The sequence below is a fragment of the Pocillopora verrucosa genome, chromosome 5 (assembly GCF_036669915.1).
Source record: "Pocillopora verrucosa isolate sample1 chromosome 5, ASM3666991v2, whole genome shotgun sequence".
Classification (NCBI taxonomy): domain Eukaryota; kingdom Metazoa; phylum Cnidaria; class Anthozoa; order Scleractinia; family Pocilloporidae; genus Pocillopora; species Pocillopora verrucosa.
This window is the reverse complement of record NC_089316.1, coordinates 28,328,574-28,339,852: the sequence shown is the minus strand read 5'-3', so window position 1 is coordinate 28,339,852 and position 11,279 is coordinate 28,328,574. Positions and strand designations below refer to the sequence as shown.

At 37.4% G+C, this 11,279-nt stretch overlaps 2 protein-coding genes across 2 annotated transcripts; one reads left to right on the top strand and one right to left on the bottom strand.

Moving 5' to 3' along the window:
* The first annotated feature begins 601 nt into the window (after positions 1-601).
* On the top strand, positions 602-3,685 carry LOC131775265 (melatonin receptor type 1A-like). Its single transcript, XM_066167397.1, has one exon. The coding sequence runs from the start codon at positions 621-623 to the stop codon at positions 1,614-1,616; it is 996 nt and encodes a 331-aa protein (XP_066023494.1). The 5' UTR covers positions 602-620; the 3' UTR covers positions 1,617-3,685.
* Positions 3,686-4,359: 674 nt separating this feature from the next.
* Positions 4,360-5,439, bottom strand: LOC131775266 (melatonin receptor type 1B-B-like). Its single transcript, XM_059091358.2, has one exon. It carries the CDS (start codon positions 5,338-5,340, stop codon positions 4,360-4,362), a length of 981 nt encoding a protein of 326 aa, XP_058947341.2. The 5' UTR covers positions 5,341-5,439.
* Positions 5,440-11,279: the final 5,840 nt, after the last annotated feature.

Below are 11,279 nucleotides of genomic sequence, written 5' to 3'. Positions count from 1 at the left end.
TTTCATTATGTTTTTCCCACTTAAAAAAAAGAAAAAAAAAACGGGCAAGTCCAATTAGTAAGATCTATAAGGGTACACTTTTTATGCTATCGCTGACCAACTTTGTAGCTTTCAACTCTTTTCATCTTCAGTATATTTATCTAAATAAAATATTATTTCGGGCTTGCCGCAAGGACGGAAGTTATGGTCCGGGGTAAGACAAATTTTTTCCAATCTACTAATTTGCAAAAAAGGGTAAGCATCGACAAAAAAATGAGAACCGTGTTGAATTTGAACATCCTCTATTTTACCATTTAGTGATCTTGAGTGTTTGCAAATTTTTTTTTTTTTTTTTCATCTTATCACGCAGTCAATTTTTGAAAAAATGAAAAGCTTTGGTCAACAAACTGACATTTTTTGCGGTAAGATCAATTTTCGATCGTCATTTTTGGAATTAAAAAACAAACAAGGCATTTCCGATTCAGTTTGATTATGACACGATGAGACAATGAATGTCCTCGATATCATAAAAAGTAACTGAAAGCAGTTTGACAGCTCTCTGTCGACTTTTAGCTGAGCCGCTTCTAGAATGCGATTTATCTTGGTGGGGAGATCAGATTCACCAGCTTATGTCTTAAGCCATGACGGAGGTTCTTTCTCTCGAGCTTGCCGCGAGAACTGATTCTCTAATTTTGACAGAAACAGTTTTGTTGGCCGTTATCAATGTTGCCGCCCTTTCCGGAAATCTTCTTACATTATACGCCGTGTACAAAAACCAAAGGCTCCGCACGCTTCCAAACATGTTCGTCATATCACTGGCTGTAAGCGATATTCTGATGTCCACTTGCTGCATGCCTTTTACAGTTTTAACCTTGTTTCACAGTCGGTGGATGTTTGGTAAACGGTTTTGTCGATTTCAAGGATTTGAGGCATTGACAATTGGAACGAACAGTCTTGGAACTATGGGAATCATTGCAGTCAGCCGATATTTCTGTGTTGTTAGGCCAGAAAAGTATCCCTTGTTGTTTAAGAAGGAGAAATCTCTTGGGTACATTGTTGTAGTTTGGTGCCTGGCTCTCGCTGGATCTGTACCCCCGTTTTTCTTCAAAGGAGGTACATTTGATTTCCAACCTGGAAAAGCAATGTGTTTGTACACATTTGAAAGTAACATTTCTTACACTATCTCCATTGAGTGTTTATATATCGCAACGCCCTTGACAATTATCATAGTCTGCTATGTTAAAGTTTTCCGAAGAGTTTTGCGATCAAATCGCGTTTTCTGCCAAGAAAATAACCTCAGCCAACTCCGCGCCAATGTGGAAGAAGCAAAAGTCACGAAGACTCTAGTAGCTGTTCTGGTTGGGTTTGCATGTTGTTGGCTCCCAATTTCTGTCATGGATAACATTGACGCCGCCCGAGGTGAGCACACTTTGCCGAGACAAGCTTATCTTACATACTCATTCTTGGCATATATTAGTAGCACTATAAACCCCTTCATATATGGTTGCATGAACAAGCAGTTCAGACGGGAGTACAAAGTCGTGTTTAAGAGGATTCTTTGTCTTCGTCGCCGGAACACCAACGACAGCTCTGAGAGTGGAGGAAGAAATTTCTTCACGCGAGCCTGGTCTATCTGAAAATATTTCAAAGACTTCTGAGAGAATCTCCTAGAAAAGTACAGTGAAGGATGTTTTGCTAAGAAAATTGCCACATTTCCAGTTCAGAAGGGGTAAAAAAATTCGGTAATTTAGTTTATTGTCGTCCAAAAACAACGATTTTTCAATATGACAGTCAATGTAAATGAAGCAATTAAATAACAGGTGATGTATGTGTAGAATTCTCAAGTGAATCTAAAATTATGAAGTAAAAAGTATAAATGTCCTCCTAGTTTTCTTGGAATTAAGTAGAGTTTGTGTCGAAAGTAATTTGCTTTTTTTTGTTATTTAATAACTTTAGTAACTGGGGTATTACCATTTCAATCTAAATCAAGATTGCAAATAATTTTACCTTGGGCAATGTTTAAATCATAAAAAAGTGCAAGTTTGAAATGAAGTAATCGAGAAAAAAAATTAAGAAAAACAGTGTCTTTTCAGCGAGGAAAACAGAAGGCCGCAAAAAAAGGAAGAAAATTATTGCTAGTAGTTTAAACAATTATGACGTCTTTTTATTGACTTTTCTTGGTTGGCTTTGTGTTCCACACAAGTTAGTCTGAAAATTTAAGTCGTTTACGGACCGACCAATGACCAATCACGAGGCGTGTACTATCTTAGTGAATCATTTTAAGTAAGTTTGAGATCCGTTTGAGATGTCCAAAAGTTTTTTTATGAAAAAAAAAATTTAATTATGTTTTTCTTTCTTCGAAAAATGTCACCATGCGGGTCAAGTATATTGCAGGAGGAAATTAAGGGGATGTTTAGGACGTTTCGGCGTCGTAAGGGCGAGGTTTTCGATATTGAGCGTGAATATTTGTTCTAGAACTTTCCACAAGCAGGTATGAGCACGTGAACAGCGGTACTTCAAACGGTTTTTAGGGTGAATATTGTCTACAAGATGACATCTCTGTCTACTCCCAGCTATATTTCTTAAAAAATTCGGAAATTCGATGAAGGGGCATGATTGTATTTCATGAGTTTTTTTTGTTAAACTTCTAAATTACTTTTTCGCAAGTTTCTATTTACACTTTAAGAAGTTAATAAAACGGCGCTTTTTTAACTTTTTCTTTCAGTATGGACGCGTGAATGAATTGAAGCACATAAATCAATGGTTGATTGAGTGCTTAAGAAGGCTTTTTCTTTTCGTTATATAGTAATAAGATGTTATTACAAAATCCTCTCGATTGTTAAGTTAAGGTTTTCAATTCAAGCAAAAATTTAAGGTCGTTCAAATTAAAATATCAATTTTAACTGACATTTAACTTCCGCCATCTTATACGCCGATTAATAAGTCTGGTCATTCTGAGAGCTTTCAGAGACTTCCGGGAGAAGCACTCAGAAAAGTACACCAAAGAATGTTTTGGTAATAAAATTGCCACATTTCCATTTTGAAGGGGTTAGACATTTTCGGTAATCCGTCATATTAGTTTTATAGTCGTTAATTATATGAGCTGTGAATTTATCAGGTAAAATAATCCTTTTTCCAATATGACAGTCGATGTAAATGAAGCAATAAAAGTACAGGTGATGTACGTGTGGAATTTTTAAGTGTATAAAACATTGTAAAATAAAAAATATGAATGTACTCCTTAGAATTTAAGCACGGTAAGTGTCGTAAGTAGTTTGCTGCATTTTGAGGTTATTTAAAATGGGGTGTTACCATTTTAACCTAAATCAAGATTGCAAGTGTAAAAAGTGTTAGTTTATAAAGCAGTAGAAAATAAATAAAGAATAATACATGGGCGCGCGTAGATATGGAATTTCTCCTCGAGTGTTTAACTCGATAGCTCACGAGTGAACGCAGAGAACGAGTGAGATGTCGAGTTGAACACAAGAAGAGAAATCCCATGTCTACAAGCAATCATGTATTATTTTGTTCATCATATAAACACAATACCCCTTTACTGACAAGAAAAGCCGACTTCATTAATGAATGAAAGTAAATGAATCGACAATCGCCGAATAACACTCGTATAAAGCGTTGGCACTAACTCTTAAGGTGGAAAAATTGCGTTGAGTCATGATTACAAAAACAAAAATGGTCGTAATTTTCAATTTACAAAATTCTCATTTATCGACTATGTCCTTACCTAAAGAAGAATCTCTCAGGTAAACGGCCGAAATCATTGCACCATTTTTTGCTTTAAATCGCATCTTTTTTCCAGTCAATGAGGAGGCTACACTAAAAACAAAACAACCAATCAGACTTCAAGGCTTGTTTAAAGTAACCGATCAAATTGCTGGAAGACATGGAGTATCATGTGGCAAATTTTGCAACTTTTCTTTCCAATTTCTTTTATTTCCCCCCAAAAAATGGATGAATTTAATTTCAAACCGGCTCAGTATTGTATTAATAAAATATTTGAACTGACCAAGTCCGGTTTTTGGGCGATTTCAAAATGGATGTAATAAAGTGGTAATTGAACCTCGTGTTGTGCAATTTTGGTCTGAAATCATACTTGTGATTTCAAATCGAACTCGCGCTGCGTGCTCGTTCAATTTTGAAGTTGTAAGATTTCAGCACAAATTGCACTCCAATCAGTTCAATTACCATTATGAATTGGACTCCACTCAGTTCTATTACCACCATTATTCAAAACTATAACACTACTCTCGAATGTGATTGGTTGAAAACAGCCCGATTTGCGCTCCTATAGGAAGGTGTGAGCGTCATATCCGTGTAATCAGACAGAAATGTTTGCTGTTTGCTGAGGATGGTGAAAATAATTCATGCATCATTGTCAGTGTTGTGGCTGGCGTTGTTGTTGCCACTTTGGCGCCGAAAGAAAGTAATCTTGCGCAAGAGGGCCTTGTACTCTCGCCTGAACTGTCTATTCATGATACCATAAATGAATGGGTTGATAGTGCTACTCAAATAGACCAAGAACGCGTACGTCAGGTAAACCTGTCGTGGTATCGTCGGTTCTCCGCGCGTGGCGTCCACGTTATCCATAACGGAGATGGGAAGCCAGCAGAACGCGAAGCCAAGCAGAACTGCTACTAAAGTTTTCGTTACTTTTGCTTCTTCCACATTCGCGCGGAGTTGACAGGGTTCAACGCCTGGACAGAAAACACGATTTGATCTTGAAACTGAGCGGAACACTTTGACATAGCAGACCGCTATGATTGTTAAGGGTGCTGCGATGTAAACACATTCGATTGTAACAGTGTAAGCCATGTTGCTTTCAAACGTGTACAAACACATTGCTTTTCCAGGCTGGAATTTAAAACTATTTTTGCTCTCAAAGGAAAACGGGGGCACAGATCCAGCGAAGGCTAGGCACCAGACAATGACAATGTATATCAACGCTCTTTGCTTCTTAAACAACAAGAGATACTTCTCTGGTTTTACAACGCAGAAGAATCGGTTGACCGCAATGACACCCATGGTAACCATGGCGACAATTCCGAAAGTCAGCGCTGCAAAACCTTGAAAGAGACAGTAAGATTCGCCAAATATCCACCGGCCGTGGAACAGAGTGACAACTGTTAAAGGCATACAGCAGGTACACATCAGAATATCGCTCACAGCCAGAGCTATTACGAACATGTTGGTAATTGTTCGCAGCCTGTGGTTTCTGTACACGGCGTAAAAAGTGAGAAGATTTCCGAAGACAGCCACAACATTGGTTAAAGCAAACAGAACTGTTTCAGTCCAAACTAACGCCTCCTCTCTTGTGGCAAGCTCAAGGGAGAGTTTACTTGTCATCACTGCTTTTGGTCAATAAACTCAGCGAAAAGATAAGTAACTTACACTTCTGCACAGTCTTTGATGTCGACTTTTTGAAGCACTGATCTGCGAAACCCGCTGGTGCGCGCGATTACCAACACTGTCTACCAACACCGAAAAACTAATGTTTTTTTCCATCACATGTTATCTTTAAACACATTGCAATTAATGAATATTAAAAGATGTCTGTATGTCATCGTTGTTATCATTCTCATCAAGTTAGAAGTAGTAGGGCCAAATAACAACTCCATTTTATGTTTCTGTTCGGCGAGAGCACGTGCAATACGTCGTTGTTGCTGAAAGAGGTTTATTTTAATTGCACTCAGTTATTTACCTCCGGATAAGTGTTTTTGAGTCGCTTTTAATAATCGACATATATCTTTCGAGTGAAAGAAAAGATGTTGCTTCTATTTTTCCGTATCTTGTCTATGCAATCTCCTCTCACAGCTGGTTAATAAACAAACATATTAATCCGCCGTTCACGAAAGGGATAAGATATCTCAAAGAGTTTGAACAACTCTCATTTCTGCGATAAGAAATGGCTGAAAAAAATTAAAACTCTTTCTCAGAAAAAAATTAAGATCCAGTTTGTTATTAATAATTTTCGGAATTGCATAGGGGAACTAATTTTTTTTGTTGGCCATAAAAGATCGCAGAAGTTAAGCGACAGTCAAATTTGAAATTTTAATTTAAACCGCCTTAAATTTATGCTTGAATTAAAAACCTTAATTCTAAAACCGAGAGGATATTGGAAGAACATATTGTTGTCGAATAAAGAAGCGGAAAAGTCAATATAAGCTCTAAATTAAGCATTGGTTTACAGCCTTTTTACATTTATTTGCGTATCCAGAACGAAAGAGGAAGTTAGAAAAATCGTCGGCCTAGAAACTTCCTTAACTGTAATATTACAACGTTCTAGACAGTAATTAAGTTGTGTAAACAGAGATGTTATCTTGTAGACAACACTCATCAAAAATATTGCCTTGGCGATTCTACAAAGAAACTTAAAGTTTTATTTGGAAAAACACGCCCTGATAAAGGTTGGAAACCAATTTTATGACTTGGCAAACTCTTCAATATCATTGAAATCACTTCCTGAAACAAAGAATTGACACCATCTTGACTTTTAGTTTTGATAAAAGAAAAACATCATAAGTTTTTTTTTCAATGACAACCGCGTGAATATGATGATCAAATGTCTCACACAAAATTTAAGAAGACTGTGAAAGACTGACAATCTGCAAGATCGCCTTCTGACATTCTCCAGCATTCAAAGCCATATATCAGGGTGGATAGGACACAGCTATGATATAGTTTTAGCCTGGTCTTGGTGCTCTGCTGTTGGGACCTCCATACATAGTTGAGCATTCTGACTACATTAATGGCGTTCACTAAGCGGTTCTTGATGTCCTTGTTTGCTCTTCCATCATGTCTGACTGTGTTGCCCTGGTACGTGAATTCCCCCGTCGTTGGAAGATCCTCTCTGTTTGCTCTGATCAGCTGGGGGTTTGGGACATTCAGAATCATAACTTCCGTCTTGTTTTAGCCGATCTACGGGCAAATCTGTCGAACAAGGCCACAGAGACGGGATGTTTTCTCTTGCTTATGATGATAGGTGTGAGATATAGCAGCGCCTGGTCATCAGCAACGTCGAGGTCCTCGTATGCAGAGAATAATGTCTATCGGATGCCTCTGGTCTGGTCTTCAGTTGTTCGCTGCAGCACCCAAACAATCGCAATGTTGAAGAAGAGTGCTGACATCACACACCCTTACCTCACTCCAATTGTCACTCTAAAGCTGAGTATTCTTACCTCTGCTCGTGAAGTTATCGTAAACGCTTTTATTGAGAAGAAATAGGTAAGTACACAGTTACGATACAAGAAAACCAATAGCTATCGACCACATAACAATGGCAATAAAACGTGACAGATTGCCTAGTTGCAGATTAAGTTAGGTTTTTCAATCTCCATCACAAACAACATTTAATACTAATCCACGCTGGTTTAACTCACTGACCAATAGAAACGTTCCCTTAATTTATTCAGTCACATTGTGCGCTCAATATTTGCTGTTTGTGCACAATCAGTGAATTCCCATAACATACCGCTGCCCCGCTGTTTTCATATTTGTTTGTTATTGACTTTGATAACCACTCTCTTCTACTCAATAATATTGTAATGATATGAGTTTTTGAATAATTATTAATGAGAAGATGGGGAATCAAAAAGAGAAAAAAAAGAAAATAACAGAAAAAGAATAAACATTTTGAAATGAAGTTACAAATAATTAAACAAATCGTTTACTTTTATTGTTGAAAATACTCTAAGAGAGAATCCACTCTCAAAAAAAATTGGGCAAGTGTTGCAAGTTCATATAATTTGTTGCAACAGCAATTCAAATTATTTAAGAGGCTGTGGGTATTTAGGTAAAGTCTGTATTTGAGCAGTGGCCCATCCAGGCCCTGAGCTTATAATACTGGTTTCCTCACATGAAGTGAGTGGGAGTAACTACACCCCTTGGATGGGATGCCAGTCCATCCCCTTTCCCCTGGCATTTCATCAGGCTTACCTGGCTATAATTTCTGCTACCCATTTAAAGGTAAACTTTACTCAGATACCAATCTATCATTTCCAGTTGATGAATTGGATTCCTAAAAATCAAAGGCAGTTAGTTGAAAGGACGCTTCCAATAAATCACTAGGTGACATTTGAAGAAAAGACATCGTTTCTCAATATTTAACATGGAAATCAGTGTAACAGTACAGTTAAAAGGGAGAATCTAAGCAGTCTATCAAAAAAGGAAAAATTACTTTTAAACTATATAAAATAATAAACATAAACACGTGAAATAAGCTGGAAATGTTTCTAGGTTTTTGATCAAATGCATCGTAAATACGGGAACACATTAAATTAATACCTATGTTAGCCTGACACGAAAGCTTGTGCAAAACACGTTCATGATTGTGTGCATGACACGCAGACGAAACTGAAAGTGTTCCGATCATCAACGCCTGCACAAAATCAAATCCATGACTTAAATATTCCTTTTAATTCTCCCGAATTACTTATTTTATCCAAGGTAAATGCCGGGTATTGCTTGCGAATTTTTGTGAAGTCGACAGCTGTAACTTGTTCAAACAAGCTCAGCTTAATTAGCTCTTAAGTAACACGAAGCGGCAATACAATTTATAGACCCAAGAATCAAGTCAAAGTTAGCGATCCTCGTTAGTTAACCGCAGGGACGTCTTTCATTGTCGGAAATCAGAGAAAATTAGGACACATTAAGAGCATTTGAGGGAGAAAATATTTACTGAGAAATTCGAAATAAAAGTGTTTACCTTATTACTTTTTTAATATTTTTTAGTATTTACTGCGTCGGTGATGGCCATGGTATCGATAAAACACAGCGTTAAAGATGCACATCCCATTGAGTAAGCATTGAAAAACCTATTGTTGTATAAATTGTTCAACTAAACTAGAGCAGTAAATGCAACTATGTTCCCCAGCCGAAATGCGTGCACCTTTCAAACTCAATTTGTTTGTTTTCTATAACGTTCAACGACGTTCACCTAAAATTGTTCTATATTTCAAGTGTGTTTTTTTCTTTTTCTTTTTCATGTCAATAGGTCACCACTGGAGCCCAAACTTTTTTTCAGGAAAAATTCGTCCCCAGATATAACATTCAAACATTCATATATATCATTTGAAAAATGAGAAGAAAAAAATAGCACATACGATCCTGAGGAACTGAGAACAATTATTTATAAGTTTACAAAATAGGATCAGTAGCTGTTTATATTTACTGACATTATTTTTACTGTCTAAATCACCTCTGAGCTAACCAGGTTCAGAATAATTTTCATATTTGTGAGAAAGAGGGCTAGTCATCGTATAAATAAAAAAAATGAGTTTTCCAAATGCAAAACACTGAAATATATTGGTAAACTTCGCAACTGCGACCGATGTTTATGAATTGTTGATCACTATTGTTGTCTAAGGAATCTGCAGACTTATCATAACGTGTTTAATGTCCTTTAAAAGGTGCCACCTGTTGTTTGCCTATTTCCTATTGCATAAAGAGTTAAGTTACGTCTTAACTAGTGCAATATTTGAACAAGTCGCTAAGAACCGAGTTCCGGTTTAAAAGAAGAACCCGAGGACTGAAAACAATCAATAATTTAATAGACAATGAAAACGTTTTCTCGGGCCTTTTAGAGAGCAAACGCCAGAACGCAAACGCAAAAGCACCAGCGCTGTTGCGTGTTTAGCCTGTATTCTTGCTAATCGGGTCATTATTTTGTGCAAAAGTGACTTTAAAATGCAAACGCACGCGCACTATCTTCGTGATAGCACAGTTCTGTTGAAGATGCGGATGGAGATTCACAACACTGTAGCTGTGTCTTGTCAGCGTCTTGATTTCTTTGTATAACTGGCAAAATAGGAGTAAAATTTATTATCCAAAGTAAACGTGAATCGAATTTCAATTATTCAGAATTGATAACGATGATCATGAATAATTTTGTTTCAGACTTTTTGAGTCCAACCCAAGAGTTCAAGACATATTTCCCGCCTTTAAGAGTTTGAAACTTGAAGCCATAATCAACTCTCGATCTCTGTATCTTCACGTCAGACGAGTCATGACTGCGCTGGAAAATGCTGTGTTTTCTTTGAACGACGCAGAGGTTTTCATCGAATATTTAATGAACTTGGGAGAAAGACATAAACCATGGCCCGTGAGGCTGGAGCATTTCGATATATGTATTCTATTATGCCGATCAAGGCTAGTTAGGGGTACATATTGTTGTATAGCGCTGTATTGTGATGTAAATTACAGTAGCGGGAAGTGTAGTCCTATCTAGGGGTACATATTATTGCTTATGATCCATCAAATAATTTTGCTCGCGCACAATTGGTCTAAACGCAGTAATGAACTGAATATTCCCTGGCTAAAACTAAGTGATATTCGAGATTATCACCTAAACGATATTCCCCAATTTGCAGACCTTACGTCCACCACGATAAGTCTTCATCTCAAAATTAATGCAATTCAGGGTAATTAGGCATTATCAATCGATAACGTAAATTGCCCACCGCAAAGAGTTTAAAAGCTCATGTTTCGAGCGTTTGCCCTTTGCAATCGCTCTGACGAAGGGCTAACGCTCGAAACGTCAGTTTTTAAACTCTTTGCAGTGGCCAATTTACGTTATCAACTCACTAAATTACCATGTTATACTCTCCCACCGACGCAGCATCACAGTTTTTTTTAGAAACTTAACCTTTTCTTAATTCAATTCAGTAAGCTGTTCATTAACATTTTTCACGAGCGTCGCAAAATATTTGAAGGATAAAAAACACAATAGCGTCTATTTTGCGCGAAAATATGTACGGATATTTGTCCTTAGATATTATCTGTTCCTCGAAGCTCACAGTTTCTGCATCTTGGAACAGAAAATTCGAGAAAATGACTGCGGCAAATATTCGCACTTATTTTGGCGTCAAATTAGAGCAATTGTTTATGTAGCGCTGTATGGTGATTTAAAACTCAGTAGAGGGAAGCATAGTGCTATCTAGGGGTACATATTGTTGTAAAGCGTTGTCTAGTTACTGCATTTTACGGATTTACAGTGCTACTCGGGGGTATAATGTTGTATTGTGCTGTATGATGATAAAACTTGCAGTAGAGGGATATATAGGGACGGGGAAGAGGGGCATATAGGAGTGCGTATTCGAACAGACATGGAGTTTAATAATCGAGGGAACGTGTTTGCTCATGATGAATCTCTCAAGTTGTCATCGGCTATCTCTCTCAGCATTATTGTAACTTATCCTTTCTCAATTATTGTTTTGTCAAAACTCTTCCTCAGGGTATTCTCTGCGTCTGCATCCGAGATGGCGGCTACCGACTCAGTAGAGTCCGGG

What these genes read in the sequence shown, in the direction of transcription:
- LOC131775265 (XM_066167397.1), top strand. Translation starts at nt 621, where the DNA reads ATGACGGAGGTTCTTTCTCTCGAGCTTGCCGCGAGAACTGATTCTCTA.
- LOC131775266 (XM_059091358.2), bottom strand. Translation starts at nt 5,340, where the DNA reads ATGACAAGTAAACTCTCCCTTGAGCTTGCCACAAGAGAGGAGGCGTTA.